Source organism: Apteryx rowi, unplaced genomic scaffold (genome assembly GCF_003343035.1).
Source record: "Apteryx rowi isolate R43461 unplaced genomic scaffold, aptRow1 scaffold_68, whole genome shotgun sequence".
Classification (NCBI taxonomy): domain Eukaryota; kingdom Metazoa; phylum Chordata; class Aves; order Apterygiformes; family Apterygidae; genus Apteryx; species Apteryx rowi.
Genome location: NW_020450960.1, coordinates 681,927 through 700,483, shown reverse-complemented (window position 1 = coordinate 700,483; position 18,557 = coordinate 681,927). Strand labels below are relative to the sequence as shown.

General features: G+C 44.3%; 1 protein-coding gene across 1 annotated transcript; it reads right to left on the bottom strand.

The window, feature by feature from the left end:
- Window positions 1-17,333: 17,333 nt before the first annotated feature.
- On the bottom strand, window positions 17,334-18,554 carry CUNH1orf109 (chromosome unknown C1orf109 homolog; the record flags this gene model as incomplete). Its single annotated transcript, XM_026086075.1, has 3 exons — window positions 17,334-17,861; window positions 18,186-18,304; window positions 18,406-18,554. Coding segments are annotated over 3 exons (309 nt in total), but the record flags the coding sequence as incomplete, so codon positions are not given.
- Window positions 18,555-18,557: the final 3 nt, after the last annotated feature.

The following is an 18,557-nucleotide window of genomic DNA, read 5'->3' as shown; positions in this document are numbered from 1 at the left end:
AGCAACAGTAAAAAGCTCAAACAAGCTGGATTCCATCGTGTTTTATATTAAGAACATGACTGTCTCTATTCCATGGGAGCAGACCTGTAGCTATGCATTCCCAGCCTCAGGCACCAGCACATGCATCCTCTGTACACCAATTGCTGCAACGTGACTGTTCGATGGTATTCAACTGATTATTGCCTCCGAAAGGCATGACGTGAGTGTGCTTCCTGATGTCTTCCAGCCTGTCCAGCATCCTTTGAAGACAGGTGACTCCCCAGCATCTACAAAAATATAAATACAGTCCTCTTCTCCTCCACAGCCGGATGATTCTCAGTAATGCAGCCTGTAACACATCATGCCCACTGTGTTTATTCAGAGGCAGGCATGTTTAAGAGACCCTGGGCTTATCTTAAGTCTGCCACTTATGTAGAGAAGAAAGGCCCACAAGTCTGTTGAAAGTCAGAAGGGACATTTGGCTGCTGCCATCCCTTGYGGATGATTAATGCCCGATGGGGGAATGTAACTGGAAACGTGATGAACTTGTCTGCAAATGCATGTGGATGAAGCAGATTCAGATGAAACTTGAGCATTTCGCGTAGGGGAATGTGACCCACGCAGCCGAGCCGAGCTCTCCCCAGACTCTGTGCCCCTATTGCCTGGGAAATGTTCGCATGCATCACTGCTGATGAGAACAGAGAGGCTGCGCTCGTAAATCTTTAGAAGCCATTTTTCAGTGGGAATAGACTCCATTTAGTCCACAGGCTTACCAGTCTGTTTGAGAAAAGGGATTTCATTCCTTTGCTTCTTTTTGTCAGGATGGATTTACTGATCCCAAACATGTTCCTCACACTTTATTTAGGGCTTAATATGCATCATTTACATTGCTGAGCTGTCACCAGCCTGTCTGAGCTATCTAGACAGACAGGCAATGCATTTCCCTTGCCCCATTGCTCTCCCTGCCAGATGTGGATAAAGCAGCTAGGAAATCCCTTGGAAGATAAAATTAGCCTTTTTGCGAGCTGTTGCTTATTCCCTGCTGTGCAGGGCACAGGCAYGCTCGGCACAGCTGGATGTTTTCCATCCTCCCTGCTCCGCAGCAGGTTCTCCTGCAGCYGGTGGTGGCAGCCCTCAGCCAGGGCTGCCCTGGGAAACCTGGGACAGAACCTGCTCCCTGAACGCTCCCTCCTCCGCTTCATGGGAAACTGCACTGCAAAACATGTCCTGTAAGAGGGCAGTGACCACAGAGCGAGAAGGCAGCACCCTGGAGCGGTCCCAGGGCCATCGCCCTGCTCCAGCAGCCAAGCAGCTCAGGGAGGCTTTCTCCTCTGCTCCAGCGGGAAGAACTTTAAGCTCTGGCTTTCACAGAAATTCACCTTTGGAGCTGAAATCAAGTCTGGAAAGTTACAGCACAACAAACATTAGGGAAGCACGCAGGCAGGCCGAGCTGGGCTGTTCCCCAGCTGCATTCCCAAGAACAAGTCACCTGTAACATCCAGTTACTGCAGGCAGTTCTGCAGGAGAGAATTCAATATTCTCATTAACTGATGCCAAGTGATGGCTGTTGAACCTAGGGAAAGCTTGCCTCTTTCTGTGTCTTTACAGAAGATCCCCAGATGCTGATAAGTGTTCACTAGATAATTCACATCTGCATGCAATTTAAGTATTCTTTCCTGAATTACTGGAGTTACAGAAATTCCAAGTAATTAGAGAGGGTGCTTACAAAAATAAGATTGGCATCTAACATATAATGAAAAAGAGTGGGGGTGGGAGGACATGGGGCTCATGAAATCATCTTACTATTGCTAAAAAGTGAGTAAATCCAGTGGCATTTCTGACTTCACTGGTATGTCCCCTTCTGCCTTTGCTCCCTGATGGAGGACCTGCTCTCCTGTCTTCTCCAGCACTGGCTAACAGAGCCATGGAAGCAATTCCATGACTGTGTGACTGAATGAACACTTCCAGACACGGATGTYTGGCACCTGCTTTTCTCTCTGAAAAAAATGTAATTTTTCTACGTTCATCATAATTAGATGTCTAATTTTAGACATCCAACTTTAAAATGAGGGTCCTTGTGTTTTAGCTGTTTGTAGTCTGTCTGTGGAGTACTGAGGCAGAGTCCTTAGCTGAATGATTGAGCTTGGAGATAGAAATACATAAACTCCCTGAAACTACATGTGAATCCCAACAAAGTCTAACCAAGACTCTTTCTGCTCTGGGCAGAGAAATGGAAGTCGGGTCAGGAGGGACACTCTGATGCCTCCCTAAAGGCAGGGCTGATAGGCATTTTGCACAAGAGTAAATACATACCTCCCAACCTCAAGCCATGCTTATTCAGCAGAGCTCATTTCCCTAGCACGTATTTACCCACGCAGCACTCAGCATGATGAATAGTGACAGAGATCCCAGAACCTCTCCTGCTCCAGAGCTGCTTTTCACCCTTAAGGAATCCGCATTTTCTTCCAGGTCTTCAAGAACTGAACTGCTGACCTTTTGAAAGCAAAAGGAACAAGCAGTGTTAGCATGATAGATCTCTGATGATAGCACAGAAGGGAAAACATAGGCAGGATTTAMATTCTGTCCCTTACGAATGGTTTGGCTGATATATTAAAAGCCGGATGGAGCATAAAAATGGAATTTATTCAAATTAAATGGTTGCAAATGTCATATTACATTGAGCAAGAAAGTTTTCCTACATGCAACAAACTGAATTTATGCTTCTAGAAAGCATGCAATTTTACCTGCTACTTCCTATGAATGATATTATCATCTTAGATTTTTGATTTTAAATATAAAGAACAAAAAGCATGGTCTTGTTGGGGTGCTAGGGTCTATCCAGAAAGATTTCAGAAAGGCAACATATACTTTTAAAATTAATTGAATGAACACTATTTCTTTCCAGGTGAATAGCAAAATTACCTACAGATGTGACTTTAACAGCAGTTGTTAACATTTAACATTTGCCCTGCAGCTCAAAATCACTAACTCATGAAATGAAAGGAAAAATTATGCAGTTTTAGAAGAGGGTAGTGACTAGTAGGTGCTGATATTGGTGTGCCTCAAAGAGAACAGATTAAAATGTTAAAGATTTGCCCTCAGAAATGTAGGCTCTTTTTAAGGCTTTTTGAACTAAGTCCTCAAAATCAGAGACACCCCCCCCCCCCAAATCTCTGGGGACTTTGGCACAGGTAGTGCATTGAACAGTGCTTTCAGGCGCAACCTTGCAGCAGCACAGCACAAGGAAGGACAGCACCCGATCGGTCGCAGAGAAGCTGGCAGTGCCAGTCCTGCCATGTCCCCACTGCGGAGAGTCCCTCCCAAGCCCCAGCTGGTAGATACTCAGCTCATTTTTGTTTCATTTGATGACAGGAGGGAATAAAGTCAAATTGCTTCACAATGCATTAAAATTTTGAACTATTTCTTCATTTTTTTTTAATTTGCTCATAGGGCAGGAACAAAGTGGGAATGCTTAACAAATCATAAAAAAGCAAAGATSAAAGAAGCAAAACCTGAGGATATAGTTGTTCATGGATCCTAAATAGGCTGAGGTACCAGTGCTGGAAGGAAGAGGGAAGTTTTATGTAGAAGTGTGCAAGTGAGTGCAGTTGGGCTTACCAGACACATTCCAGTCTGGTGCTCCTCCCTGGTGTCCCTCCTCTGGACACCCAGGACCCAGGCACAGATCAGTTCTGGCCATCCGAATGGCCAAGACAGGAATCAGTGCAGCCTTTGGTGTCCTCTCACCCTGTTTTCCCTTAGACAACATCATCTTCAAAACTGGCAGGTGTCCTGCAGTAGCCAGCTGTTATTTCCAGTGATTCTCAGCACAGAGAGTGGAGCTCAGCACCTCAGTCCTGATCAGTCCTTGGAGCCTCTGCTACAGCTGTGGCCCCTATCCAAAATGTACCTATTTTAAGCATATGACTGGTCTGACCTAAGATAACTGGATTATCTTTCTGCCTGCAGTTAAATATATTTTAAAGTTAAGCATTTTTGGCCTGGGTCATGGCACTCAGCACCTTGTGGGTTTGCATTCTTTGCGGGTGGCAGGCAGGCTGGGGCTCTCTGTGGACATTTGGGCACCTGGCAGCTATCATCACAAAACTCCTTTACATGCTGGAACCTGTTTAAATAAATGGCTTGTAAATGCAAAGCTCCATCTCTAGTTACTATTCCTTGGAATCAGCCAGTCCCCTGCTCTACATGAGATATGTTTCAAATGATAGCATTTGTCTTTAATAAATGGTTACTCAATAAACCGCCTCCTATGGGCAACCCGGGGTTTATAAGTCAAACCTGATGTTTCCATTTCATTATAGTGCATTCACTCTAAGATGAATACCAACTCATCCTCTGTTTAATATCAGAGGTGTGCAGTGGTTTTGTATTACTATTTTTGAAATTCATATAGTTGGGCTTAATCTGTTTCAGACCCCACAGCTGTATCTATATCAGTAGCAGCCTGACCTGAAATAGGGATGTTCTTCTTTTGCCAGAATCAATGGCATCACTAACTTTCAGAAGAGATAAGGAACAATGCTCCTTGCATTGCCACAGAAAGCTGCACTGTAAAGTCTGACTGTAGATTTTAAATTCATTATCCAAATGTTTGCCTCAGAATACCTTCTGGGATACTTTGTTTTTAAGGCCAAATCTGTCTGTTCTTGTCCATACTCTAAAAAGGAATCTGAGATGCATAAACAATTTTCATATGACTTATACAAGTAACTGTGCATGCCACACTCATGCATGCTCTGTAAAATTAACAAAGAAACTACCACACTGCAGCAGCAATACTCTGGGTGCAGCAGCAATACTCTGGGTGTCCATGTTTGCCTGTACATCACTCATATCTCTAAGCCTTAAACATACAGTTCTGCACACATGCAGCTTATGTCTTGATATATTTTAATAGAAAAATGCTTCATAGGTAAATAAGACAATTTCTCAACTATTCAGTAGACATTTATAGCATCACTTTAAAATATTGCTCATCAGATGCAAAACTCATGGAGTGGATAATAAAGTGGCACTGGAGGTTAGTGTATTTGCATCCTTCTTTGGCTTAAAGAAATGCAAAACGTGCATCAAACTACCCCTAGAATCCAAGCTTTGTGTTTCACTGCCATCATTCATCCTGCATCACTCAGATATTTGTAACAAAAGCAATAAGATAATCTCTGTCCCGTGAGAGCTACCTTGCTGGTATCTCCTATGGCTTGAACAGGAAAGCTGAACTCTACTTACTCTCCTTGCTAATTTTTGCAGAAATACCTTTTCTGACTCAGTCTCACTGTGGACAGAAGATCCCTCAAATAACCTCAAAAGTTTTAGAAAGTAAGTTAAGGGAGGCATCACCGATTCATGTCACTGCTGGAGGAAGAAGAAAAGGTGTTATATGAAGTTGTATAAAGTCATAAAAATATGAGAAGAAATACATATTTTAGCCGGATTGCTTTGCTCCCCCTTTTTCCAGGACTATATAAAGAAATATCACCAAACAGAGTAAATGAATGAAACCACTTGTTAGCTGAACTTTCCAGCCTTGAAAATGTCCAGTTCGGGTTTAGGCCAGCTTTAATAAGACCTCAGATTCACTAATGGGTTAGACTGAGCAGACAGATCTGTATCTGACTTGGGTCACGTTGTTGTACTGAACTACCGAATTAGCTACTTTCTGCCCCAGTGTGAGTGCAGACCAAATGGCTCATAGCTCTGCTTCTCTAGTTCTGGCATCTAACCCACTGCCTTGTACAGGCTTCTGGGATCTCCTGGAAATGAGACTCCCAGAAAAGACAAGTTCTACCAAACAATAGCTTCTGAGTATTGGGCAGATCTGATGTTGTCTGGGAACACAGACGTGTGAAGATGGCTGCTTATCGTTTCTTCAGCAGGGGAAAGTTGTTTGCAGGGACTGCTTTAACATGTTTACTCATAGGGCTGGCTCATTTCACAAATCCATGATCTGAGCCTATAGCGTAGACGTTCGCAGAAAATGCCCTTTGGGGATGGGGGGAAAAAAAAGACTGACCCATTTGAGTTCCATCTGTTGGAGTTTATAACTGTTCTCCTTATAATTGCCAACAGACAATGTGAATTGCAATTAGCTAATTGCTTGCTAACTTTCCGTTCTAATAATAGTCTTGTTCCAGAGTTATACAAGCTTGGAGGCTGCTGCTGTTCCCTTGCAACTGGCAATAATAAATAATACCGTATTTTCTCAGCATTGCCCTTTCTTCCAAGTTTCATCCCCATACAAATTGCTCCAGCATGTACTAATCCCTGACGGGATGGCAGAGGCATCAACAACATTATTTGTAGTTCATTGCACTGGGAGTGTTCAGCACTTGCATGATGATGTGGCACCAGGAAGCTCAGCTCTGTGCTCTCTTTGTCCCTTCTATGGGGAAAACACTACAGGTCTGGGAGGTGCCTCTCCACCCTGCCAGCAGGGCTCAGCGGCAGGACTAAGTGCTTCACGTCCCTGAAAATCCAGCCCTCYCATCAATACGTGTTCGGTTTGAGTATTTTTCCTTTCCCTTTACAGGATCAGATGTAGCCCTGGCCCTTGTAGTGACATGTTTTATTACCAGTAGCTTCAATAATGTCAGCACGGACCTAAACTGCAGCTTTAGAGAACACACGCTCCCCAGCAACAGAACAAGCTGTACAATGTACTGTCATTGCTCCATGCTGCGGCAATAAGGAGGGGCTTGGATCCCAGCAGGATTGCTGGCTGGGACAGAAGTCAGGTTGAGTGCAGAGCCCACGTGTTCCCAAGGCACCCATCCTCCAGCCCGCTCCAGGGCGGGGGGACACAGGGAACTCCCTTCCAAGAGGGTGAACTTTCTTGCACCCCTCTCCAGGCTTTCTAATCTTCAGTTTGTTACTGTTGTGCAGATGCAGCTAACTGAGAAGCAAAGCAACAGTCTGATTCAGTGAAATCAAGGCAAGCCAATGAAATGAGCAATAGCATTCCCTGGCGCTCGAGAAACTACTGAACACAAACCTGCCAGCAAACTGACGTCTCCAAAGCATTACAGACTAATCTTATTAAACTCGACCAAAAAGCCTTTTAGAGTTGGGGGAGTCGTGTCCAGCAAAAGCTGGTCTGGATTATTCCCCTAGCGCATCTGTTTTTTTTTCCAAATCATTGACTCCTTATTGCTCCAGGCAACATTGCCTCCTATCCCACACCTTCAGGGCAGGGAGATCCAGGATCTCCCAGTGGCAGCACGTTACGCAGTGTGCTGGAAATGAAAACTGTCTGACCAAATGCAAGCACTGGCAAGGGGACCCAGCCCACCTAAAGGCATGCCTACAACGGACATGACTAATACAAATGGCAGCAGTGGATCGTTTTCAGGTTCCTTGTTTACAGAACTATTTTGTCTCTGTTGTAGATGTCCCCCTAGTCTCTCTGCTTCAGACACATCAGCCACAAGCTCCTCTGGGCTTCTGAATTACTTCAGATTCTTTTTCCTTTGTGCACAAATGTCTGGACTTTTCCATTCCTTACTTCTCTCCCCCATTTCTGACATCTGACTCACAGATATATTTATTAAGCTTAAAAGCACTCCTTGGGCAAGCAACAAGAACGTATTTCCCACTCTACAGCATCATCTGCCTCTTTTCCACTTGCACAACCTGCTCTAACCCTCTTTCCCAGGGTTTTGGTAAAGAAGTATCAAAAGCATAACGTGAAAGGGTATTTCTTTACTTTAGGCAATTTCTTTACTTTAYGTCCTGTGTCCACTGAGAAATGCCCAGGAAAGTGTCTCTTGTTTCAAGGTTTCTTGAGTTTCAAGGTCTCTTGAGTGTGAAACACATCATAGAAAAGCCAACTACAACCCCTAGCACAGAATACTTACAGATGGCAAATTAAGCCTGGTCTTTGAACGATGAAGTTAATCTACTACTGCAACAGACAGGAGGGAAAGTCAGACCAACTGATCTAATGATCATTTTTAGCTTTAGACTGTGTAAATCAATGAATCCCTTACAATTCTGGATAGGTCAGTCCCTGATTTTCTATTCTTCTTTCACCATCAGCCCTGTTCAAATTTCTTAGTCATTTCAGAAATGAATGACCGTATTTGATTTCTCAGACATCCAAAGCAATAAAAATTGTAGGAGTTATTCCAGAATCAGGATTTCTGTTCTACCAAAATGAAATCATTCTTTCATTTCCAAAATAGGGGGTAGTGTTCTCTGCCAGTGAAAATAAGAAGCAAAACCGATTATTGCTTTCCTCTCTCCCACAGCCTCAGGTGCATAAAGCAGAATCAGTTTCTTTTCAGTCAAACTAAGTAGCAGGGCACAACAAACTGGAGGAATTCAGCCAACTGAACAGCTTTGCTTACTTCTGCTTTGGCTTCTTTTCTAAATGTTTTTTTCTTAGCACTGGTTGATGGATTTCAGACTGAGGGAACAGAAAGAAATGAAATGGATAATGCTGTGACAAATTTCACGCAGTGCCAAGGAATGGAAGTGACGCACAGCAGCTGGCGGGGAAGTGCCTTGCGCAGCAGGCAGCCCACCTTGGTATGCACAGTCCCTCCGTGCCTCGTTAGCACCGCTGTCGTGGAGCGCCCCCTCCACGCGACACACCAGCGCTGTCCTCACCACAGTCTGTGTAAAGCAAACCCACAACTGCTTTCGGTCAGCGTGTTTCAGCACCCGCTGCAGTTTCGCTGTGCACATCAGAAGCTGGAGACGACACAGTGCTCGTCACCTGTCATTTCATACCCTGCCACAAAGGTTGTACTGGCCAGCTATCCTGGTGTTCCGTCAAGAGGACAGGTGGCAGGCTCCAGGACATCTTCAGAAACCTCACCTTTCAAGGCCAAGAAAGGATTGCACAGGAAAATCATTAGGCCCTAGCTGCTGCGCAACACAGTTTGTTCTTGGAGCTGATGGCACTTTCCAGAGAACAGGATTATTCTTGAAGCATAGTGACAGAGCAGGTCACACAGCAGAGTCAGGAAAGAATGAGGTTGTTATCAGACCACCCTGAGGTCTCAAAGATAGCATCCTTTACACGGTGGCATGTATGTCACATGAATTACTCCCAGGGCAGTCTTTAAAATGGGGCCATAATGTCTGACCAGCTTGAATTCATCTTCTAATCTCAGGAGAAAAGAGGAAAGGTCCTATTATGCTTAGCGCAAAGTTGAAACCAGTCTCTGGCTGACAAGTGGCCATGGACTACATACAAATATGCTCTAAAGCTGACTGCACCAAATGTTTCTTCTCCACTTAACACAGTTGTTTGGGATTCAGTTAGGAAGAAAACTGCATCTTGTAGTTTTTAATAAAGCTCTTGGTGAACAGTTCAAACACCGGGGGTTGGGGGGGCAGGAGAAGGAGCAGTACTTATGGGAGCGGGAGGAGATCATTTGCTTTCTTATGACTGGAAAAGATTAATAGTCTGCAAAGACTCTTGGATTCATTCCTCACATAGCACAACAGTTAGGAGACTTACCGACTTGATATTCTTCATTCTCCCTTCCCCAGGTGGCCTAGAGACTGTCTGGACTGCATAAAAAAGGAACAGAGAGTCATCCTGTATCAGCTCACACCGAGGAGGAAGGCTGTGGCACTGCATGAGGAAGGAAGAATACTACATCTTACAAAGATTTCTTTGCTGTGAATTTAAAGGTATCTATTTAATGTTTGTGTAAATCCTGCTTGTGTGAAAAGGCATTGGAGAGATGTGGGGCTGAGAGGAGGTGCAGCACTCCAAAGCAGATTCGTCCTAAAGGCATTTACCCATTTCAGAACCCCAGACTGCTGATGACACAAAACTGTTTCATTACAAGGAYTTGAATTTACAGAAACTCCCTCTTTCTTACCACCAGCATTTTGAAATAAACACATAACATGCCAAGGTGAATCCCAAAGCAAGAGCAAATGGAAGAAAAAAGACAGGAATTTCGCAAGCCCCACTGAACAACTGAAAACTTTCCAGTATCCAAAAAAACAATGCAAACCTTGCTACACACACATTACAATGGAAAAGAGATGAAAAATCATTGGATGCACATGTGGAACCGCAGGGCATGACTTCAAGACAAGCTAGAGGCTGGGCTGAAGAGAGTCTCCAGGATTATAAACCGACTCAGTCTTTACTTCCAGGCTTACAGATCTCATCATCCACACGGACCCTGAGGTGAAAGACAGACCTTTTCCCTGACAGACCCATGCCAAATGCAGCCTTTATGTACAAATCACAAAGTCGTATCCAGCTTGACATATTCGGCAACAAACACAGGACACACAGGCCATCCAGATCTTGTGAACAAAAGCCACTGATCTTATCCACCTGTCTGAAGTAAAAGTCACCTCACCAAAACCAAAGTTATTTTGGAAAGGAGATGAGAAGTTAGGCAGGGAAACTTGCTTTCCCTTGCTGGCTCACTGTTGTCTGAGTAACATCCAACAGACGAACCCACCTAATTTCTCTATGCGTCTGTATCCAGGAAATTACAACCCAACGCCCCTGTCACTTGGCTGGGTGCAACTGCAATCCTGAGGGCTTTCAAAACTTCATAGAAAGCTATTGAGCATAGTAAGCTATGGAAGGGAAAAGTTTTATGCTATTTATGATGTCTGTTGTGCTCAAGCTCATCCCCAATTTGGGTGCTGAAGGCTGTAGTAGAGCTAAAACATTGTGTTTTGAAGTGGCAATGTTTTTTCAGAAGGCCATGATCAGCCTTATTATTCAAAATAACATTAGGAAATACAATTTTTGCTCTGACTGAGAATGAATGAGGAACTTGAGCAGAACTGCTAATCATAAAAGTTCCTGGACATCTGGAAAGGATTAGTCAGGAAGGTGCTTGGGACAAGGAGTTCAGGCAAGTTCAAGAGACACCTACCGTAGATTTGTTTCCACAGAAGGAGGGAGGAGGAGTGAAAGGGTTGAGGGGAAAAGCAGGAAGAGAGGATTGAAATAAAATCTACACAGGACTGGCRGATAAGGCAAGTGAGATGAGAACAGGCTGCATTCTGCTGAGGTGGTGAGCTGCAGAATAATCAGCCCTAGAGGATCTGCTGGAATAGAAAGGGCTGGATGTAGCAATATGGGATAAACCACAGTGGCAAAAAGCTGGCCAAAGAACTTTTTGTGCCCTTCTTTGCAAGGCCAGGCAATGGACCCTGTGCTGAGCACTTCCGCACTGCAGAAGAGCAAATCCCTGGTTCTCACCCAGATGTGTTCCCATTCAGCTCACATCTATAGGATTAGCAGATTTTGCTCCCCTTGGAGCTCACCAACAACTCAACAAGGCAAATACTGTGATAAAGTCAAGAGTGCTAGAAAAACATGAAAGCACAGGCAGCCAAAAGCTAGGAATGAGAGCTACACATTCAATTAATGTAGATGGGAGAATGTTTGTTTTATTTCTGAGTGGATAAGCACTCAAGCAGCCTCTGGGGCCCTGCAAAATCACAAAGGAGTTCTGCTTCAGGCCAAGATGAAAGTCTCAGAGAATAAGCATGAAAACCACGGGGGCTTGTGAAACCCATGCTTGGTTTATTAAATGACTCATGCAGCTTTTTATCATGTATTTCTGCCTCCAACTAAACTTTAAACTTAAATTCAGGTGCCAATTTCTTTAGCCTTTTACTAAACAAGGACTCTTGTAGTAAATTCAGCTCTGAAATCTGTTTGAAACCTAGGAGCTTATGCTGGAGCAAAGCTTTTGAGTTTCTTTCAAAGTCTGGAGTTCTGAATCTGGCATTACAAGTCCATGTATTTTGGTTCCAGCATGTCATTGGGCAAAGATCTTGGGAACCTGGTATATACAAAGACATTTAGATAATAAATGTTACTACTGGCTAGAGAGCCTGGAAGTTATAATACATGAGAGTTTTTCACTATCAATAATGGTGGCAAGCTGGCCAGACTCAGGAGAAGACAGCCAGACAACACAACCATACCCAATTGTAGAATGGAAGAATAGGGTGATGTAAATGTGTCAAAAATAAAATTACCCATTGCAGCTCCTTATTTCCAAAAGAGAACTGTGCAGAGATATCAMTCCATTAGAAGCTGACTTTCACCCTACATGAAGAAACAAACTAGCCAGATAGAAGTCAGATGCTTTCTATAAATGTTTGTGGGTATTTAAATTTAGTAACTRATTTTAGTTTGTACTTTCCCTATAAGTGAAGAATAACTATTTTCAAATTAAGTTAACAGGAGGTAAAGCTGAAAATCAAAGCATGGGCTTTGTGTTTCCTGAAAATTTTACTTTAACAAGGTAGCTCCAGCTGCTAACTTTGTTTTATTGCATTCCTAAAAGACAGCTCTCCATGCAAGAATACTTTAAAAGCTTTGCTCCAAAAGTAAAGGCACACAGAATTATTTTTTGCAGTTAGGTAAATTTTATCAGTTAGCCTCAGAGCTAGTGCTTCCCTTGATTCTGCTGTTCCCCCCTCACCTCATACAGGTATCRTACAGGCTGGAATCAACAACCTCTAGTCCTCACACACAGTTTTCTCCAAGCAGCTAGAGAGGATCCCATTGCTTGACAGATGAATGCTTATTTTTTCACTCATCTCCCTCCTCTGTCCCAATACTAAGACAGACACTGAAATCCTTTACTGATGACAGCAGACAGGCATGGCTTGCTAGTGGTGGACCATGTCATAGCTCAATTTTGAAATGCTCAGACACAGAAACAAATAAAAAGCAAGATAAATGGCTCCTCTGAAAGAGTGAAGAAATATGCCTGTGAGCTATCTGCATGCCCTGAAAGAGGATTTGTCAGCATGATAACATACCTCTGCTCTATGTGAGTGCAAGCACAGATCATAGATACTACAGGCATGGACTAGACGCAAGTGCTGCATGGGCCCAGCATTGGTTCTGTGCTCCCGAAGCTGCTCCAGAGTGAGCCAGTGGCCTTCAGGATGAGACAGACAGCTCTGTATGAGAGAAGGCCAGCACCCATCTCAGTCTGCCCTGGCTTCTCAGAGACATAAGCTAGGACAGTGCCACAGAATGATACCTGCACTGTCTAACTGCAGGTATCTAATTTAGCAGTGCAGACTCTCAAATATTCAAAGAGGAGACATGGCCTTCTCACTTGAGTGCTCTGAAGTTAAATGCTTAAAGAATGAATACCCACCCTGGTGTAATGAAGTGATGTCTTCTTGGTGGGAACCTTTGAACCTGCAGATATTCTCCAGAGACTGCTGGCTGAAGAGAATCTCACACATACAAGAAACGACATTCTTGTTAACAACTGGGGATCTTGGCAGCCTTCCTGAGCTGTAACATACAGATCTTGAAATTGAACAAAACCCACAGTTGTATCCAATTAAAGCACTCTGACGGGAGGTTCATTCATGCCCTTCCAGAACACTGCAAACAAATGCAATCGATGACATGTCCTATCAGCCATAAACAGTACAAAGTAATTAATTGCACCAAAAATTCAATGAGCACCCCTTTCACCCCATTTTAGTAAGAGTTCAGAGTCAGGTCATGGCTACTTATAATCCAGAAAGCTCTCTCAGCACTTTTAAAATATCTGTTGTTAACCTAAAAGGCAGAAATCAGAGAGCCAGTAGAAGCAGAAAGGCCACCACTGAACTGTTCTGAAGAGCTTCCAAAATTCCAACCTGTCATTAGAAATCTCAGAAAGACCAGAAATTTACTTTTAGAAAACTGTAATCTTTTGTACATACTTACACATAGGGATAAGGTAAGTGGCAAACAAGAAGCAGGAGTATGTATTTAAAATATATCATTTTAGAGGATCATTTGGGACATCCACACTCTTATTTTCGTCATAGAAAACAACGACCTCAGGCAGACATGAAAATGTCACTCAGAGTTGATCTAGAGCAATTTATTATTCTGAGCTGTAAGACAGTTTCCGACGACAGAAGACAATTACTAGCACACCGCTCACAGGCTCCTGGTACTCAGCTGTCTCAGAAGCATCTGATGGCAGCTTAGTGCTGACTGGCCTCTGACTCCATTTGTTCTTTATGCAGCTGTACTAAAGACATGCCACTAGAGGAGCRGGATGCTGAAGGGCTCTATAGTGTGTGCATCACTAAATATGATTCTCCATCTATGAACATCATGATTTATTGTTTTCTGATGATAGGATGATACCTCAAGGCCTGACCAAGGGTGATACCCCAAGCTTTACCCTACAACCATCTGTCTTTATCCACTTTATGCCATGTATAATGAGTACAAGACAGTGCAGCTGTTCTTTATTAGTTTGGCTGCCCTCCCTCATCCCCCATCCCTCAAAAACCAGAATGGTGTYGGCCACTTGTTGCCAAGTGACATTTTAAGAAACCAGCAATAAGCACTACTGAGGGGGGCAGGGGAAACGTGTATGTTTGCCATTAGCTGCCCTGCTTTCTCTGTGCAGATTTCTGGCTCCTGAGTGCCTGCCTTTCTTGTTGTGCTAGACCTTAGCTGGTACTGCAGTTGATCTGCAGGATGTGGATATCAAGACCTAYCAGAACAGGGCAGGCCAAAATCATTCCTTCCTATGCTTCGGAGAGAGGCTGTATGCTGGGGAAATATTAGCTCCAAGGTAAGCGATTGGACCACAGGAAAAAGGCTGGCTTTAAACTCTGTCGTTATACAGCAGAGATAGTTTTTGTATTCCCTACCTTCATTTAAGTGTAGCAACACAGGATTTAGCCAACAGCCCAAACATGGCAAAGGGACTAAATTCAGAATATGTCATTGCTCTTCAGGAATGACAGTAACAAATGCAGACTACAGTATGCATGTCTCTAATTGAATTTCAGACCTGTTCCTCAAACCATTTTACAGATTCCAGTAACCTTCCTCTTAACAGTGTCTAGTTTGTTGTCTGGCAATTTGGCAGAGGCTTGTAGCAAGAAGAGATGACTCTGGCCTGTTCAGTTATTAAAAAACTCCAGGTGTTTACGGGTAGCAGTCATAAGCCTAGAGAACCTTTGGACAGCAAACCAAAGACAGACCTTAAGTGTTTAAGCATAGTGAYGATTATAGTAACGGTATGCATTAGCCACATGCACTGCCTCCAGCTGTGKGTGGCATTAGGCAACAAGTAGAACCCCTGCTCCTGTCTGGCTGGTGCAGATGTGCAAAACAGAGGCAAGCAGAAAAATGCGGCAGCACATACTGAAAGAATGTCAACAGACATATAAAAACTGAAGAAAAGTTTCCTCCCCCCCACCAAAATGCTTCTCATAAAGCAGCAAATCACATAGCTTGGCAGCACATTCTTGACACAGGCAATAGATCTACATGTCTGCCCCAGGTTCAAAACTATCAAAATAAGGGACAGGCAGGCAGGTGAAAGATACTGGCATTATCCTTGTTCTCTACTGTATCACAGTATTTAACTTCTATTTGTCAGGTGGATTTCAGACTGACATGCTCTGCAGACAGCTGCAACCAGCTGTCACAGTGATAGTTAAGAGGTAATTTACATAATCTCCTGCAATCTGTGTCATCCCATAGCATACACTTCTCCTTCCCTTAAAATCAGAAGTCAGCAACATCCCTGGGAGGATGCACGGGTTGAACACTAATAGCAGGCAATGGCTAATAAGTTTTACCCAGTGTACTTCACTGACTGGAAGCTCAATAGAGCCAAAATGATTTTGAATGTAAATAATCTAGCAAAGGTAGAAGCCGAATTCCTAAAACTGAAAGAGGAGTGCRTGCCTTGGAGCAAAGCTCTGGAAAAGGAAACTAGATGAAATTGCTCACACTGCTGTGGACAGAAAAATAAATGCCTTATACTGAGCTGAAACTGTGATGCAACACACTGCATCAGAAGCACACTAACAAAATGAGTCAGTGACATCAGGTCACAGGTGAGAAAGAGCCACACTAGAGGGATAGGAAACGCTCTGCATGCAGAAGTATCTGCATTGAGACTGCTGTACAAACATTTTCTAAAGAAACGGCATTCTTGGTTGATCKGCCAAACCAGTATCTTTACTACATCATCTGTTTTATCTTAAACTGAAGCAGCAGGAAGAGGACTTCATTTCTCACCTCCCTTGAAAGGAGACAACCAAGTGAAAAGCTCCAGAATATTTGTGCTCTGACTCACAGCACACAGTTACATCGCACACTTGCACAAGCTCTGTAGGGGATGCACAGGAGCCACTTGTCTAGCTATGAGAGTCCATCTCTCACAGCAGGCTGGAGGACAGGATCAGCACCAGCAAGCACTCCAGGGTACTCAAGTGATGTGCAAGGCACAGGCACAAATGGGAACTACTTACAGCAGTGGAGGAGTGCCACCAACCAGCTGAAAACCTCCACCAGCCTCTGTGCCCAGCAACTGCCTAGAACACCTGTCCTCTATATGTACAGAGCAGAATCTGCCTCACTTCCCTTCTGTTATTAAAGCCTTTCCTCTGACAAATGCTGGTTCCATCCGCTGTGACACCCTGAAGCCATACCAAAGCCAAGAGGATGACATTATTTTACGTTGTAATTTAAACTGCATATGAAGTACCATTCCACAAAGACCTGTCAGCTGATGGGGAGCATTAGCAACACCAGCCCTRTACAGCCAGCAGTGCTCAAGGGCTCCCCTGAACGTGGCTCTCTGCAGGTTGAGCAGTGCCCTCAGGCGGTCAGATTCATTCCCTGTGTTTAAGACTTTTGTATCATACTTGTGGTATCAGAGAGATGCTATCAGAAAGCTGCAAAAAAATGCTTACTATGAACCTCACCACACTGTCTCAGTGCTCGAAGACAGGACATTTACAGGACACTTGTTTATAAGATGCCTGTGTGACATCAAAAGGGAATCTGAAACATTGACATTTCCTATAGCAATCTCCASTGTATAGGGAGAGATACTAGAGAAAACTGTAAACAGAGGTGCAGTAAATGTTTCTCTCATTTCCCGACTGCATGACCCACTTTCCTTGGCAATAGGTTAAAAAATTATATGACATCTGGAAACAATGACTTAAAAGAAATGCTGTACCGCCCCCCTGAGGAAGGTGAAAACCTTATGGTCATCTCTTTACACAAGGATGTTTGATAAATTGTTAATTACTTTGACAGGGGTAGGGAACCTAACTTCTGTTCAAACAGTTTATGTCCTTCCATCTTTATATGAAAAAACTGATCTTTAAGTTCATCTAGGATTGCCATCGAAACATCATACTACAGCTCCAAAGGCTGCATAGTAACAAAACTTCCCTTAACAATGCTATAAAGTACACTCTCACACTTGAAAACTGCACTTGCACATAGCTTTCCTCTTCACTGCACAGATGAGTGAGGGAAGTTATGGGGCTGTATGGAAGACGGGATGAAAGAAAACACATTGCTCAGAGGCACAAGGCACAAAAAGTTTCTAAGCCCTGATTTGGCATCTCTTATTTATTTGTAAGGACAGTACTTAAAAATCTCTTTTACATAATGTCAAAGCGCAGGACACCATGTTACATTTATTTATTTATTTGCAGGACCCTTCTAAACACAACTAGTACCATTTGTTTTCAACTTAATGAATCTCAACATTTCTTTCAGTATACAAAATATCCAGGGTACACAAGACAAAGGCCAGCTTCTGTAGCTGAAGATGACGACTCATTTCCTGCTGTCTTCTTTGGACACTAAGTTAAGTCCATTTCCATTTGAAAATGGAACAGCCCAAGCATTTCCTAGGCCAAGTATCCAGTCTACTCAGCTTCCAAAAGGCACGAGGAAGGCTTACTCAGTTCATCCTCCTCTTCATAGGTATGTCAGAAAAGTCACGTATCAGACACTAATAGGAGCTGATCAACATCAGCGTATCCTGTTCTCCCTCAGGAGCCTGGTTAGCAACACAGCGCTCACTGATTGTCAAGAAAAAGAGAGATCTTAAGAAGCGTATCTGAAAAAAACAGAATTAGTTTAGTGCATTTTATTTACACTTCATATCCACAAAAATTTAACTTATTTCTAAAAGCCATAAAAAAAGTCCTAGGTGACGTTATCTTGGCAGACCAAGTAAAAGGGAGCACCAAGCTCCCTGCTTTAGTACAAGTAATGATGCCACTTCGTGCATCGCATAAATCACACGCAAAACCTCAGGGCACGTCGCAAAGAGGAAGCGCACGYGCAGCGAGCTCGCCTGCTGCAGCGGGAGGTGCAGCGAGGGGCTCGTGGGGCTGCACAACTGGCACGCAGCTGGGCAGGGACGCGGGCGGGCAGCTACCTTGAACGACGTCCGGCTTGTGGCGCTCCAGGATCCTCTCCCAGCACTGCGGCAGGGCCTCCATGTCCGCCAGGCTGTCGCAGCTGACCCGCAGCAGCAGCAGCTTGCTCTCCAGGTACCTTCGGGCCCGGTAAGGACCGACACCGAGGGGGGGGGGGACCGATACCGGGGGGGACCCGCCCGGGGACCCGCCCGCCCCGGCCCCGCCGCGGAAGGATACAGGTGCCGGTAGTACCGCTCCACGTCCTGGAGCCCCTCCAGCGCCTCGGCCAGCGAGGGGCAGCGCGGCCCGCGCCGCAGCGCCGCCGCCAGGCCCAGCTCCGCCGCCCGCTCCTCGTAGAGCCGCAGCACGGCGGCCACGGCGGCCGCCAC